Below are 17,301 nucleotides of genomic sequence, written 5' to 3'. Positions count from 1 at the left end.
TGGCTTTTGTTTTTTATTAATCTCCCACAATGACTTATGCTGATGGGAGGCTTCTCGTATGTATTTGTTCTGAGTATTAGAGTGGAAAGCAAAATAAAACTGTAACAAAGATACGCTGCCATCTTAATTCGTCATTGTAATTGGAGCACCTGCCCTACCTATACTTCCATTCTAACTGTAACAGCAAGGAAGATTTCTCAAGCTAGACACTGGCACTTCTAGAAATACAAATTTCATGCTAGATCTAGCTCAGTCTTGAAGGGAATGTATCTTGCTTCCTTCCATAAAACACTAGGTCACTGCAAAGCCATTTTTAATAAGGCTTTTAATCTTTTAAATAATAAATCTTTAATCTTTTAAAGATTTGGGAATATGAGACTTAAATCTATGATAAGGTAGAAAGAATTTTTTCTAGCTTGAGGCCTGAACTGATTACTGTGGGGGGAATATTCACAAAAGCTAATGTTAGCCTAGTGATATAATCTCCCTAGGCTTGCTGTAGAGTCGGTAGAGAAAGTGTCAGAAGCCTGCCATACCTGCATGAGGAGGAGAACCTACTGCAAGCATTCTTTATTAAAAGGAATTTATTTGGAGAAAAGTAATTATCTTTCCTTCACACATGTTTTACTCTCCAATTAAATAAAAGCTTTCAGATAGGCATTAGATATTTCGATTTTAGAAGTTCTCAGCTCTGCCTTTTTTTCCTTCTTTTTTAATGAAAAGGTGGATTTTCAAGTGGAAGACAGAGTATTGCCTAGTTCTTTTGTATATATTGACAGTGTTCCTTTTGTTCTTAGGGAGCTAAGAGCTCACTTGGAGATGCCTTCTATATTATTTATATTGAATTGCTTAAGTACCTTAATAGGACACAGCAAAAATGGTATTGGAAACAACTTCAAGATTATGTTCACTGCTCAGCAGTTGTCCTTACAGCAGAGTACGAACAAAGATCCAGAGAAGTGTGTCTGAGTCCTGCTTTAATGACTTTTGGTCAGTTTGGATGGCTTAGTTCTGTTAGCTCAAAATTTCATGTCCAAACTTCATTCCTCCCTATTGAAGTTTGTGGGGGAGGATTGTTTATTTCAAAACCGGATGATAGATCTGTCAAACATTCCTGACAAAGGACAGACATAAAAAGGCACCTACATTCCTGATTATTTTTTGTTACATTTTCTTTAAATAGTCTGTGTACAGAGATGCGTTTCTCTTGTATCATTTTCTGCCCCTCCAACACACTTTTTTTGTGCTCTTTATATCCAACTTTAACATAAATAGAAATATTTAACAGCTTCATTCTCAAAGTGGTTTTGGATAATATATATTATTAGGTTACATTAGGTTTTGTCTGGTTCATGGAAAGACAGTTTCTGCCTCAGTGCAAGGGAAACATAAGATAGTGGAGACGAAAATTGTGTTTCGTGTAATTACCTGCAATCTCATGAGCAGCAATGTACCTGTTTACTTATTGCATTCTGTACCAGACTTTCTAAATGCCAGTCTGCTGTGCTTACATGTAAAATAGCAAGCGGATCCAGGACTGATAAAACATTTTTATCCGAAAGATGCAAAACTGTTTTTCAGGAATGTGATGAACAGTGGTATTGGCTTAAAGGAAGGCTAAGGATGTATAAAGAAAGGTTAAGGATCTATTTACTGTTTTCTCCATCTGAGAGAGAATATTTAAAATCTGTAAACTTGACTACTATATAAGAAACATTTGTGCTGCCATAAGTCAGGTGTTGACCTTTCCCATCTTAAAATCATGAAGTGTTTATCTTGCATACAGAAAGCAATTGATTCTTTCTTCAAGAGGAGCTGACATTCTAACTATATTATCTCTGATATATGTGTACTCAGGTTATTGACCACATGAGAAAGTCAGATGTGTTTAAAGGGCAGGACAGTATAATCTAAAAGCGGGAATACCAAGGTCTTTTGTCTTCTGACCTATAAAATTATCATGTGTGCCCAAAAGACCGCTGAGTTGTATTGCTCCTGTTGGGTGTTAAACTCTTTATATTCTCAGACAAGATACCCTGAAAAGAATAGCAAATATAGCCGTGGGCAGCCAGCCAGCTCTTGGGATGTTTAAATTACAGCAATTGATGAAGAACCCTTAAGGTGTAAGATCTTTTAAGGCCCGTATCTGCTATCTGACATACTGTCTTGTCTTCAAGGTTTAAATACTAAGTTTGGTATTAAACAAACAACAACAAAAACACCAAGTAATTTCTATTACTGTAAATAAGAATATTCTTAAGATGTCTTCTTACAGGATTTTTTTACAGGAATTGTAAAAGTTGTACAAATTTGGCAAAGGAATTGATAAGCTTTCCCACAAGAGCGTTACTTCCTCACCTGGAGTTAGCCACCTTTTCTCCCTGAATTTCACAGGTGATGTCTGTGCAAAGGCCTAACAAGTGCCTGTCAAAGTGAAATAAAATGCTCCCAGTGATATTGCCATCAGGCTCAAAAGCAGCTGAGGTTTTGGGGCACAGGAGCCACAACTGTAGCCCCTAAAATGGGCAGAGTTTCGAAGGAAGTGAGCAACCTCCACCAGCACCTTCCTTCAGTTTCTTAACTCAGCTGCGGTCCTGCTTCCGCCAGTATTCTCATGGGTATCTGTGATTCCCCAGAGTGTTTGGACTTGCTGTATGGAAGAGGTGTGTCCATATTATCTGCGTGGACACACACAGAAATAAGGATGATGTACATACATCACTTACGTTGCACAGCGAGACTCCCATCACCTACACCAACTCAAATGGCAGTTGTGGTGCAGCTGACAGGGTTTTTGATGTTGTTGTATACAGTAGCCAGAAATACGGATGAGATGGATAAACCTTATTTTTCAAGAAATAAAGAAATAATTAAAGAGAGTTTGCTAACTCTCATCTTAATCTACCTAGGATATGGTGTATTTAGCTGATTTCATTTTGATAATGCTGTAAGCTTGTCTTTGATAATTGCTTTCTGTAATTGGAACAAATTTATGATTACACTAATTCATCTGCTGCCACCCAATACGTAGTAGCTGAGTTAATCCATATCTGCCCCTGCATTTCTTTTGTAAATCATTACGTGATTAGCCTTTGTTAGAAATTGATGGCAGTATTTTAATTCTGAGCAGATTTTATTTCAGGGGGAAAAAGATCTCTTTTTATAAACTTACTGCAGTTATAGACAGCCATTTTAGGTCTAGTTCAAGATAAAACACTTAAGATCTTCAGACAGACTAATTCTTAAATAGAAATGTATTTGTGTGTTACAAGCAACTTTATGACCTCCGCTGATGATAAAGCAAGTGAAGTTAAATGCTAATGAGTTTTGAGTCTGTTCTTCAGAGATGACAAGTTGGCAGCTCAGACCACATGCCTCATTTTATATGGAGATACAGCGAGTTTCTTTGTCGCCTTTATTTTGCTTGGTTGTTGTGTGTGTTGGTCATGTATGTGTGTGCTGAAATTCTCCAAAGGTTGCACCACGGCAAATAACAACGACCTTCTGTCATCATGCTGGCTTCAAATTTATAATTTTTTTCCTTTAAATTCATCTTAGTTTTCCATCTTTGAAAACATTCATCTGCTGAGGGTTGAAGCAGTCATCTTCTAGTGAGGAGGAGGCTGGAATTAAAGAGTATTCACAGTGTCATCGAGCCTCCAGATAAGAAGCAAAAAGCAATGCACGCCCTCATTTACAAATCATCTTTTGATTGCTTTCACATTTATGTTCCGTCTGTTTAATGTTCTCCCTTCATAGCGAACATCATTCTTTTAAATGCTTTGCATTAATGTAAACATTTTTCATTCACCATGCCTCGCAGTCCTACACGCAGTGAAGAACATAGCAGGATGCACTCCCTCCTGGAACAGTTATCTAGAGGAAAAACAGCTCGAGGTGCCAAAGTGCGAGTGTAACAGTAATCAGGACCTGGAGCCTTCCTGCCCCACAAAAGGCCCTGATCTGATGAGAGTCAAAATGCAAAATCACGTGGATGTATCCCCTCTGACAGTTAGTACTGCAGTTCCCTCCAAAAGGGAAGCTCCATAGCAGTAGGTGGATGACTTGATCACGCCCCATTGTACTCACACCAAAGGGAAATGCAATACAACTGCGTGAATGCATTCAAACGGATATTATTAAGGGAAGAGTTCGGCATTAGGGGGTTTGGTAAGGTCATTTGGCTGCTGCTCCGGAGTGGTGGCTGGCCATCTGCTGCCGTGGTGGCAGTGTCTGTCACGGCACTTAGCCTGGGGAAGGAAAGGAGCCGAGTACGAATGCTAGCCGTGACATTTCCTAGGGTGCTTCTAGGAGTGGAAAACTTTTGTGAGGGAGATTGTTTAATAATATTTGAGAGACAAAAACAGACCAAAAGAGAAAACAACAATAACGAAACACAGCACTGTATCAAAGCTTTAAGAGAATGCAGAAATAAAGACAGAAGTCTTAAATGCTTAATGGAACCTTTGACGATGACGTTCTGGTTTTGTTATTTTTGGCTAATTGCAGGTTGAGAAAAGAGTACATTGAACTAAAGTCTACTTTCTGTATAAAATGTAATATATTTCATATTCATCTAGAGCCTCTTGTAACAGATGTGTAAAATATTCGCTTTATTTACTCCCAGAGTCACCAGGTAAGGTAGCAATGCCACAAACCCCAATTCTTTTCAAGGTAGGTTCCCAGCTGACTGCCGTGCTGCAGAGATGTGAGAAGCAACAGATACGTCAGTCCCACACCTTCTGTCCCCAGCTAACCAAAATGACTGATGCTACTGGAAGGGAAACCTGCTGTCTGGCATGAATTCTAATTGGCTTTGATGGTCAGCTTTTGCAGATTTGTTTATAAACTGGAAAATCTACAAATTGCAGACCATCTGCGCAGAACAGTGTGCTAATGAATGCCTGTAGCTAGCAAATCCATAAGCTCATTACCACAAAGTTACAGGTCCTTCCACAGGTTCCCAAATGAGGTTATTCATCAGAACGGAGATGAGAAGGGTATTTGACTTCAGAGTACAGCCATACCTCCTTCAGGTCTAGAAAAGCTATTAAAATGAGTCACATTTGTTCAGTCTTCTAATAGATTCTGCTTCTATTTTTAATATTTCAGTTCTGTAACAGCAGCTTACCATGCTTTAAATATTTTGTTTAAATGTTTCAAGTGGTGAAATGCCTTGCGGATAATTCCTGGGTCTACTCAGAAATATGCTGGTTGATATGAGATGTGTTGAAATATATTATAGATAGCATTTCACAGTATTTATGTACCTTGACAACAAATACTAATGGCCTTCTAGTTTAATAATGTTTATTTAAAATGAGAATCTGTTGTGATGACAGGTCGTCCACTGTGTGCAGTGTTGAGCAAGTGATTTCATCCTTCTGTTTCTCTCTCAAAAATATTAAATTAATAATACCCCATATTAACCCTATATATCAACGAAGCCTAACTGATCATTGTCCAATGGTTTGAACATGTGAAATGCTGTATATCAAGAGTAATATTTTTAAACACTTCTTATTCTCTCTTGTCAGATTTTTTTCTTAGAATAAAAATCATTCTAAGTTCCTAGCCCATACCTCCCTCCCCTGAAGTTAAAAAATAAAACAAAATAAAATAAAATAAAATTGCTATTCCTTAGTTGACTTTCACTTGGACTGCTAGTCTCCATTTACTTCCCTCCCCCTTTTCCCAGTAGTACATTTTCCTTATAATCCATATTCTTGCAACTCTGAACCAGCTCGTTGCCATTTATAGTTCTTTTAATATTTCCTATTTTAGCATTTCATTTGGTGGGTCTTTGCTAATGAGGCTCCAGGCTCTTCAGAATAGGATTAGTTTCTTTTCTGAGTTTGTGAATGTCTGCCTTGTTGGGAATCCCATCCTAGCTTGATTTTTATCTTAATGTTTATAATAAAGATCACAATGGCATCACTGAAATACAATTTTGCAGGCTTCCTGTTTCCATCTTTCTTTTCCTATGTCACGTTCTTGTCTTCTCCACCCCTCTCCAGGTGGAGTGGCTGAAGAATGAAGAGCCCATTGATTCCAACCTGGACGAGAACATTGACACCAGAGCAGACCACAACCTGATCATTCGGCAGGCACGTCTGTCTGACTCTGGGAACTATACCTGCATGGCTGCCAACATTGTTGCCAAGAGAAGGAGCATGTCTGCGACAGTTGTGGTTTATGGTTGGTGAAAATGTGATAATTATGGAAAAGCTTAGATGTGCGTGCTTTTTCTGCCTGGTTATATTTTTAACGTACAACTGGTTCTAAATCAAATGGCTAACCTCATTCCTGTTATGATGAATTTTAGTTCTGTTGCTCAAGGCCGAGCTCATGCCTGTTGTTACAGTGGTTAGAGTTACGAGTTTCTTGTTTGTGACGAAAGGTTCTAGAAGCTATGTCAGTGCTAATAATCCTTGCTCCAGATATTAATAAGATCCAATTATAAGATAAACCACCCCAATAAGTCAGGCCTGTATCAGGAAACCCTTAAACACATGCCTAGGGAGGTACTTAAAGGGCTTCCTTAACTGGGGTTCTGCAGTGTACGAGCATTGCCTGGTAAATCTAGATGTTAGACAGCAAAGCTAAAAAGAGCAGAACTGTTCCTTTATTACCACCCCCCTGTTGCTCTCCCTGTTTATTATCGCATGTGAAGTTTTATTGGTAGAGACAGAGCATTCCTAAATAATCCTGTTTAAAATAATAGAAGTCTTGTTCATGATTTAAATGAAGCATGTTTTAAGAGAATTGATGTACTTGCTTTTACCTTTCCCTCTGAGTCTTCCCATGAGTTACTGTGCCTCTTAGCTTATTACTCCTCCAAAATAAGTGTTTGTGTTCTTTGACACCATGGCCTTCATGTAGTTGTGTCCTGATGTTTTGTAGGTGGCAATGGCTCCTAGTTCAGCTTGGAATTTACCTGTAGAACATCATTCAAAAGTAAAAGTTTGCTTTTAAGTGATGTGAACAGATTTGTTGCTCAATGAATCTTAGAGCACCTTCTGCAACCACTAACACATTTTGTGTTTTGCAGTTAACGGAGGCTGGTCGTCGTGGACTGAGTGGTCAAACTGTAACGCGCGGTGTGGTCGGGGCTGGCAGAAGCGATCACGGACCTGTACTAACCCTGCTCCACTCAACGGAGGTGCTTTTTGCGAAGGAATGTCAGTGCAGAAAATTACCTGCACTTCTCTTTGCCCTGGTGAGATATGCACAGACCATTATGGAGTAACACTGACTGTCACACTTAGGGGAGACCTTTTTCTGTCTGAAATGCCTGGTAGACAATTGTGCTTTGAAGAGCCCACTGAGGTCAAAAAGGCAACTGGAAATACGTGCATCCTTCCAAGTGAACAAAGCCTCCCTTACCTGATTTTGGAATTGGGGTTTCACGTATACAGCTAAAGAAAGTTAGTAGGATTGTGTACATGGAAATTTTAAGACTCGATATTTCCATGGATCATAGCATAGCCTGTTTGGGTTTTGGTAAACCTCTCTTCTAGCTTTTATGAATTTTTAGGTACAGCATGTCCTGAATTGGTATTTTAAGAATTTAATATTATTTATATTTGTCTGTGAGTTAATCTGACTTTTCTTCAATCTGATTTATACATGAGACTGTGGAATTTATTCTCATCTGGGACAGGGTCAGAGGCAGCTGTATATCAGTTAGCAAAGCAACGTATTGATCCATCATCTTGCTCAGGGCGTTAGCCAGAGGTCTGCAAGGCCAGCTATGTGTTTTTTTTTTTGTAAACGTCAACCTCATTTTCTGATATGATAATGTGTGGCCTGTCTACATCAGCCTGTTTTAAGGTAGAATTTGCACTGAAACTTTAGAAGCTAATAGCTAGGTGGCAAAGGAAATGTTTCCTCCTGCAGTTTTTAATGGCCTATATTTGCAGGACTTTGTACACCAGTGCTATTTTAAAAGCTTTCACGTTGCATGTGTGAGGTGATACATTCTAATGCAGAATTTTAACTTCACATCTGACACGGTATCCAACTCTTGAGAAATAAATATAGTGTTGTGTTTTACTTGGTGTGACCTGAGGAGAGATACAAAACAAATTTTCTTTGTAGGAACTCTGAATTACACCAGTTTGATAAGCAATGACAATGTTTGTTTTTTTTTCCCCTTCCCATACAGTGGATGGAAACTGGGAGGTGTGGAGCGAGTGGTCTGTATGCAGCCCAGAATGCGAGCATTTGAGAGTTCGGGAATGTATCGCACCGCCTCCTCGAAATGGAGGAAAATACTGCGAGGGCTTGAGTCAAGAGTCCGAGAATTGCACCGAAGGGCTTTGCATTCAAGGTGGGTATCCGTTTGCACTGAAGTAGATTTAGGAGTTATGGCTTAAAACGGATATAATTTCTCTTTCTAAATGTAATGCCTATGAAAGTTCTTATATTGACTACATTTTGTAAAGTATAACTGTTCTTTTTATAAGGTGAGAGGGGAGTTAGGGAAACTGAACTAACAACAATAAAATTAATTTGAAGAGAAATATAACTGAAGGTTTCTCTCTGCACCAGCAATTTTTTACCTAATATTGGAACCAGAAACTGGTATTTTGTGGGAAGATAAAAAAAAAAAAATCTACTCCAATATAATTTGGTGTTGAGAGCGTTCTCACTATTAGTCCTTGTATACAACAGTCTTTCACTGGAACTAACTGAGCTAAGCTGTAAAAGCAGAAGCTAAACTCAGTGAATCAGAAGCTGTTGCTGTTCAGTAACGAGTGGAACTGAGATCAACTCTAGCCTGCGTGCTCCTTGTGCTTCAAATAAGCTCGTCTCTTCCTTTTGCTGTGATGGGTAGTAATAGCAAGTATGTGTTGGTACTGAAAGTTGAATTCCTGTATGCATTCAAATAGATGGAAGTATTAAGTGTCTCTTGTTTCTTTTATCTTGGAATGTGATACCATTACTCCTTAATGGGTTGTGCTGTATATATATATATATATACACACTTCTGTCAAATTATTTTTAGGACCATAATTGCTTTCTCAGCTAATAGGAATTGATGCAATTACCCTATTTTTTAAAATCTTTCTCTCGTTCATCTTCCAATATGTGCCTTTCCTGCTCTGCTTTTCATCCCATCGGGAATTGTGAAGGAAATGCAGTGCAGCGCTTCAGATAACTAATCTCTTGGAGGTTATCAGGCACAACTTGTTAACTTTGTTCCTTTCATGAGGCAAAAATAGCAATGAAACATTTCTGTGGTTAACAAGTAAGAACTCTAATGAAAGTAAGGATGAGAATGTAAGATGCCGGAAATATGTGGCCCGATTCTGAACTGGCAGGAAAAGTTCTAATTGCTAGCAAGAATTTTCAACTTGAAGTCACTAAATGCAACAGTGATAAAACAGAGCCTACTCTCAGGTTACTCCTTATTCAGTTCCTGACAGAAAAGATTGGGAATAACACAGAGAAGAGATTGGGAATAACACAGAGAAGGCATCCTTTCATTCCCAGAAGATCTCTCTTTCTTGTTGTTGCTTTGGTTTTTGATTGTTTCTGGATGGATCCAGATAGCCCAGTCCTTAACTGAGGAGCAGCTGAAAGCACCTTCCTTGCAGGGAATGTGTACTGGGATGTGGAACGGTTGAAGAGAGAGAAACCGCTTTGCAGAAGACAATTATTTTTGTTTTGAGCTATGTGAATGATTGCCAGGCCCGCCAAGTTGGGATAAAATGGAGACTGTCTCCATCTGAAAGCAAAGGTCACTTTGACTCAGATGATCTTAATAACTTAGTATTTCTTGCATATATTTCATTGTTTATTCCCTGCTGGTATTCTCAGGAGTATACATTTCCTTGGTGGGTTTCTCTCTATCTTCTAGAGGTGAAAACTTTTTCATTGCTTAATAGAAGAGGATTTTACAGAGTTTTTTATTTTGCTTTTATCTATTTGCTTTAAAGTTGTTTTTTATAACTTTAGAAACTATCGATTTCTTTTCCCAGTGCCCCAAAAAAAAAAAAACACACAGGCTATAAGGAGATGAACTACAAACTTTTTTTTATTTATTTACTAACGCATCATAAACAATTTGTTTTTTTCATTTTTTGACCAGTTGTGATACTGAATATTGCCAAGAGGCTTCTGGATCTAGCAATCTCACTAGTTTATATGGCAAACTCATTTCAATTCTACTGCAGTTTTCTGTAGATACCAGTCTGTGTCAGCAGCACAGAGTTTATTTCCATTACGGAGACCAACTCTGATACTATTCATTCAGTGTTTGCAAACACCATTTCCTCACTAAAAAAAAAAAAAACTCTCAAAAAGAAAAGAAAAAAAATAGCTTTTTGGCAAAGCCAAAAACCATGAAGCTTTTAAGTTGAATATTATTAAAGTGATCAATTTAACTAAAAGATAACAAAAGGCATTTCATGACCATTTGCTTACATTGTCATGTACCAAAAAACTACGATGAACATCATGGATCTTGACATGGTTCTGAGGTAATCTAAAGATTACTTTTGTAGGTATAGGTTATACAGGATAAATCAAATGGTTATTATGAGAGAGAGAGAAGGCTCATTTTTGAGAGAGATGCACTAGTATATAGAATCTGCTTTATAAAGTTAATTTAACATCTATAAATATACCCTTGCATATGTTTCAGTACTACATTGGTTCTCTATGTTATTTATATACACCTATAGAGGTTATTATTTGTGTGTATTTAGATACATAAATGTGAATATATTGTACATGTTGATAGTTTATAAACATACAGAGAAATAATTAAATCGTAACTGACTTCGTTTGCCAAGTGATCCACTTCAAAGTACTGAACTTGCTTGTTGCTGGGGTGCATAATACTCTAAAATAAAGGCATCCAAAAGCTAACAAATACTTGAATTAACCACATGAGAAATGACTGCAAAGAAACATCCTGAAAGAGATTTAGAAAAAGCAGATGAAGGGAAAAATATGGACAACATAAAATATTCATATTGTCAGCAAACAAGGAGAAAATGTTTCATTTATAGAGCTAGACAGAAGCGATATAGGAAATAGATATGCTCCATGTAAATTTATTAAGTGCAACTTTCTCTCTTTCTCTCTCTCTCTCCCTCTCTCTCTTTAGATAAAAAACCTCTTCATGAAATAAAATCCCAAAGTAAGTTATTTTTTTCTCTTGTAAATATGATTTTCTCATCTTCTCTGCCATTCTGTTTTATTTGTTTAGGAACTAAATAAAACTGAAGGTTATATGAAAGGCTTTTGCATCTGCTGAAAGCATCTTCTTAGCGACTTGGTGATCATAGGTTTTAGACTAAAAATAAAAGAAGTGACTGTGCTTCAGTAATTTTGTGTCTGACTGACTGAGAGTCATTTCTACAGGAATGCTTATCTTGAAATTGATCTTTTGAGAACTTGCGATGGGGGCGGGGGGGGGGAGCAGTGATACAGGAGTTCAGCTTGCTTGGTTCAAATCTCTTTCCACCACTGGCTCTGTCTGATCTCGGTCAGCTCACTTCACCTTGATTTATCAACCGGTAAAGGGCGTTGGTATGCTGTGCGCTGTAAAGAGTGTGTATGTATATTTATATATCTTTCTGTGTATATAAATTTATATGCTGTTTTCAGGGCCTCCTATCCTACAGTCTGTTTCTCACTCTCCATTGATTTCAGCAAAATTTTAGTTTAAATAAGAGCGGCACATGTGAATTGAGCTGACTAACTGAAAGATTTCATTGAAAAAGAAAAGGCACTCTTCTCATCAAAGCCACCACTTGCATGAGGCCTATCCTCTTTTAAAGCTGAGACATTGCTTTTCTTTTATAATCCATACACAAAGTTGTGAGGATTTCTCACAGCTTAATTTTCAACAACAACAAAAAAAAATCTTTGAATTTTGACAAATACATTTATAAACACATTTTTGGCTCACGTCCTTTAGAGGACGTGGAAAGAGAATCCATCTGTACTGTGAGATGGATGCAATTGTTAGTATCTTCTTTAAAGAGATATTCTTCTGTATCATAAAGTGTGGGGTTTAAATCCGAGTATTCCTCCAAGATATAGGTGCACAGGGTCATGAGATTATTTGAAATTTTATGGAACTTGGGCCCTAAATTAAGAAAGGAGTCACATTCTTGCTGGAGTCATCTCCTGATGGGTCGCATACAACCGGTCTGCGCTGTGACTTAGCGCAGGCAATTGATACACTTTTGTTTATCTGTGCTGTTCCCATTTAATTAGAGAATCTTGTAAGAGCATTAGTTAAATTGCTTTAATTTCTGATTTATTAAAATAGAAACCTTAATGGGATTGATTTTAGCATGCAAGGTTCCTAGGAGAATTAAAGGGTTTCTTTAGCTGTGGGGTTAGAAACACATGATGCAGCTTGCTGCTGTTCGGTGAAACAGGAACTTCATTTAAGACTACATGAATCATCACTGATGCAAAATCAAAGTCAATTATGAAGATAATTGAGAAACAACCTGTTCTACTATCTAGCCTTTTCCATTATTCTCTGACTTTTAGTCCTTGTTCTTGAAGACTCGCTATATGAAGAAATGGATTTCATATTGCTAAAGGGTACCAAAAGTAAGAGAGGTGGAAAATTGGGGGAGGATGGGAAGCTAGAAGAAGCTTGCCTATCTCCTAGCAAAGTCTAATGGGAGACTGGGGGAAATGTATGCCCTGCATAGCTCCTGGAAAGCACTTATTGTAAATGAGATAATTTAATCAATTACGTTTCCTAATGTACTAAACCAAATGTTTCATTTTCTGCTTCTGCACATCTTAAATTATCTTCAGGTGCTTTATGAAACTTAATCATAGTTAATAGAAACTTCATTACCATCAAATGTGCTTTCAATAAATGTTGTGTAACAGTGTCAGAAGGTGGAGTGAAATACAGGCTAAAATTAACACCAACATGTACCCTGTAACTGAAATGTATGGAAATCTTAGGTTTTTATAACAGTCACTACCTCCACTGGGCTGGGAGGATGCAGTCCATTAAATAGTAATTGGCTGACTGTACATGTTTTCTCATTTTGTTTGTTTTTCTTTTTGTTCCCTTTTGCCGAAAAGTAAAAGCATAAATTACCTACTTTCCCTAATTTCCCATGCTTTCTTATTTAATTTCTACAGCTGAATGGAGAAATAAGAAAAAATAGAAAGGGGAAGAGATTAAAATCACTTTTAAGATACAGTATTTTTTTTAAAGAAATACTGACATCCTAAGTAAAATTGAAAGCTACCTTTCCTAAGCAGTTGTGTTCCACAGGAACAATCCAAAGGAATGCCATGAGAATTGATACCCTTTTCCCCTGAAGTCTGTGTGTTCGTTCCCATGGGTTTGTGGATTTTATTTTTTTTTCTCCCAATTTAAAAGAGGTAGATAGCTGTGGGAACACTTGAATAACTCAGGTCTTCTATGGAACAGAACAATGATAATTTTATTAAAGATAAGGAAATTCAGAGAAGAAAAACTGTAAGGAGTTTTTAATCATATACCTTACAGAAAAGTGTCAAAATCATGTTCTAGAGTTACTTGAAAGGATTTGATGAAAACAAAATTTTTCCTTGAATCAAACTAATCTCACTTTTTCAATTCTGTATTCTTGCTTTACTCTTTAACCAACGTGTAGTGGTCTTGTACAGTTATAAGAGCATGAGACTTAAATTATCTGACATGTGACCAAGCATCTGAATCGGTTGAAAATAAGGAGGTAAACTATTGAAGTAGATTTGGAATAATGAATTGCTGTTAGTCACAGGTAAGAACTTGAAGTGTGCTGTCTGTCTGGGTTTTGATGGTGACTGTTCAGCTCCTGTATTTCCTACCCATTGTCATTATGGTGGCAGGAAGTTTTTAGTGATTATTACTGGTTATTTATGCACGTTTCAGACTTCATAACATATTATGCCAAGCAGGTAGAAGAGGTGATTCAGATTTGCAGCATTTTTTCTGTTTCAAAGTAATGAGCAAAATGGAAGACTCAAAGATGCTTTATGGTGAAATAACTACCAGGTCACTGCAGTTCTCTAGAAAGGGAAAGGACCACGTGTTATTAGATTTCTTCTACCACTGGAGATACACACCACTCCTTCTCTGGGCTTATTCATTGTACTAATTGCCCACAAAAATTAAGTCAGTGCTAGAGTTTCATAATTAATTCCCTGTAACAACAAAATAGCTTGGGAATAGAAAAGTGGAAGAAATAGAAATGTAACTGTTTGTGTACTTTTCTTTCTGTACCTGATAAAAGAGAATAAAATGGAGTTTTTAAACAGTCTGTGATTAACTGGGGGGTGGAGGGAGCGAATGGCTGCATGGTGCTGAGCTGCGTGCTGGGTTAAGCCAGAACACACTGCCAACTAAAAGCTTACTTTCTAGAATGACAAACTTTGAGCCTAAATGGTTCAGAAAAAAATATTTTTCTCCAGTAATTTATTAGTAGAGTGTGTAGCAATTGTAATATGCTAAGAATTTGGATAAGAGCTATTTATTGCCACGTTTATTCCGTTGTGATTACTTGTCTGACATGCTACGGAAGATGGATTTATTCTGGAAGCTGTTATTTGCACAGAAACTAAAACTTGGTGACTTTTACAGTTTGGGGGGGGCGGGAGTGCTAAAAACTGAAACATTTTTTGATATGAGGTAATTTGAAAATTCAACAGCTGCAGAAGTATTTTCTAGGCTGAAAAGGTAGTTCTAGTAAACCTGATTTCAAAATGTTTATTTGTGGTTGAACGGGATATTGGAATGTTGAATTGAGGGTGACTGGGAAAAGTTAGAGAATGGGAGTAGAAGGGTGGTTTCTCTTAAGGAAGTTTGACCTCAACTGTTGATTTTACTTTTGATTCAACTGCCCAACTTAAAATCAATTGCATTGCTTTATTCATGGAAAATCTCCCATGTGCTTCAGCCTACTTAAAGCAGTGTTTTCCTACTCAGTTTCTTTGCTGTTGCAATTCATATGGCGTTTTTTACTTATGTGAAGAGTACAGTTGGACTTAATTATTGCATTTGGCAGCGGTTGTGCCTTCCCAGAAAGTTTCAGCTGCTTGTATTGTTAGTTGTCAGACATTTGGTCTACATAAGAAACTGGTGAGCCAAGAAAATAAGCTTTTCTGATGCTGCCCATAGGTAGTAATTTTCTTCGTTTCAGTGGTCTGAAGTTTCATATTCATTCTAAAAATTCAGCTAAAATAAAGTTATCTTTTTGCAAAAAATAAATTGTATGCACAACAGAAGCCTCCTCCCAAATAGTAATTAAGTAATTTTAATAATTGGCTATTTCTTAAATGCAAAATTTGACTTCCTGCCATGCTTCTGTACATTGCAGATTTACTGATATTGAGTAGTCTGTTTTTCCTGGTTATTTTTTTTGTCACTGTCACTTGTTATAAATAAATGCACTTTTTGTACCAAATGCTCCTCACTTAATAGCAAGAAGCAACATATAATGGGATAGCAGATGATGTACAGGATGAACACATGATTATCTCTTCCTCTAAACTGGAGTTTGGCATTAAGGGAAGTATCTAAGGACCTGCTAAGTGTACTTGCCAAGTAATTTAATTTCATGGTACGTGGTCCCAAATCCCAAAAGATCTAGAACAGCGGGACTGGATAATTCAATTACATAATATTGCAGGTTTCATTTGGATTTATTCTTTCAAAGAAATAAATTCTTATCTGCTGTAAAAAGTCTAAAGTCTTTAAAAAAAAAAAATAAACTTGGTCGTAAGCTTAATACGCATGGCCGCAATCACGGGAAAGGCTTGGTTTTGGTTTCCAACCTGTTTCTAAAGACTGAGCGGGTGCCAGCAGGAATCCAGGAAGATTTGCAGGATATCGTCAGCCATTCGCCAAGCTTTGAGAGGATGGACTGTTCCTTCTTAAACTAAAGCTCGCACAAAAAATAAAGAATGGAGAAGGGCCCAGGGCTTGGAGAGGATTCACTAAGGTTTTTCAGAGGATTCATGACCTCCCGGATTAGCTTCAGAACTCCAAACGAAAACTTAAATGTCCCCGAGAGCCGTCAATAGGTGAAAATCGTGCTGGTACCTAAAAGAGCCCTCCCTAGCTTCAGTTGTTCCATGTTTTCCCCTTGAAGGGCTGTGTTTCCATACTTTAATGATCTCCCCTGGGCTGGAATGGGAGATGGTGGCACACCTCGGCACACAGCCCGAGCCAGCAGTGTGCTGATGGGAGGGCTGGCTGGTGGTAAGCACCCTGCTTCTGACTGCTAAAAGTCCAATGATCTGCTTAAAAAACCTGCAAATATCGTGATGCAATCCCTAAAATGATATAAGTTTACCTGTATGGAGTGCTGTATCAGGAAATTTGCCAGTGCTTTCAAAGGCTGGCTTTTCAGCGGTCTTTTGTGCACAGTTTCCTCCTGTGATCTGCTCTGCATTTATGCCTCAAGCTCTACTTCCCTGGCCACGTGTCTGTGGCTACATATAAATACAATCCCCTTTGCTCACGGCCAGCTGGGACCAGCCAGGGCATTTTCATGAGCGTGGCTGACTCAGAACCCGCTTTTTCTCCTTTCAGATATAGAGAATGCCAGTGACATTGCCTTGTACTCCGGCCTGGGAGCAGCAGTCATCGCTGTGGCTGTGCTGGTGGTCGGCGTTACCCTTTACAGACGGAGTCAGAGTGAGTACGGCGTGGATGTGATTGATTCATCTGCACTGACAGGAGGCTTCCAGACATTTAATTTTAAAACAGTCAGACAAGGTTAGTGTTGTGATTTCATTTTCTTCTCTCCAGAGTCCCTACTACAAAGAGATACTAAGCTCATACTCAGGACGGGCTGGGGGAGGGCATTCCAGCGTAATGCGAAGCAGACGTGCCCAAAGCCACGGACAGGTAGCTACAGTACGAGGGTCAGGATCTGGTGGTTAGAACAGTAATGTCTTTTGCGGTCTGTGCTACTGATTTGTCATGGCAACTTGGACATATAATCTTTCTTGACCACGCTCTGAGTGCTTTACAAATACTGTCACTAGATTCTAGGCTGACATTTCTGACTCACAGGGAAAGAAAAAAAAGAAAAAATGTATTTGTCTTTAGTTTCTTCCTACTCAGCTCTTCTGTTTTCTTTATTCCCTTAAAAGTGATTAGATTTTTATTGTATCATTAATTTGAGAATCCCAGCTGTACATATTTTGTAAGTTGCTGTTAGCATAGGCTGAGGTCTGTTGGAGATAAAGGCATGTAAACATCTATTGATTTTTATTTTAGTTTTTAAAGACTTCAGAAATCCACCAATACAATAAAATATGGAAGAAATA

General features: G+C 37.9%; 1 protein-coding gene across 14 annotated transcripts in view; it reads left to right on the top strand.

The window, feature by feature from the left end:
* UNC5D (unc-5 netrin receptor D) overlaps positions 1–17,301 on the top strand; it is a 220,653-nt gene that overhangs the window by 174,206 nt on the left and 29,146 nt on the right. For 11 of the 14 annotated variants that reach the window (XM_013194413.3, XM_066983334.1, XM_066983335.1 and 8 more), the window contains 5 exons: positions 6,018–6,198; positions 7,052–7,219; positions 8,168–8,332; positions 11,120–11,152; positions 16,559–16,744. In XM_013194413.3, the coding sequence (XP_013049867.2) occupies positions 6,018–6,198; positions 7,052–7,219; positions 8,168–8,332; positions 11,120–11,152; positions 16,559–16,744 (733 nt within the window). The remainder of the gene's footprint in view (positions 1–6,017; positions 6,199–7,051; positions 7,220–8,167; positions 8,333–11,119; positions 11,153–16,558; positions 16,745–17,301) is intronic. The other 3 variants (XM_048047282.2, XM_048047283.2, XM_048047281.2) reach the window with 3 other exon arrangements.

This window comes from Anser cygnoides, chromosome 26 (assembly GCF_040182565.1).
Source record: "Anser cygnoides isolate HZ-2024a breed goose chromosome 26, Taihu_goose_T2T_genome, whole genome shotgun sequence".
Classification (NCBI taxonomy): domain Eukaryota; kingdom Metazoa; phylum Chordata; class Aves; order Anseriformes; family Anatidae; genus Anser; species Anser cygnoides.
Note: the sequence above shows the minus strand (reverse complement) of the source record. Positions and strands in the feature narration are given on the sequence as shown.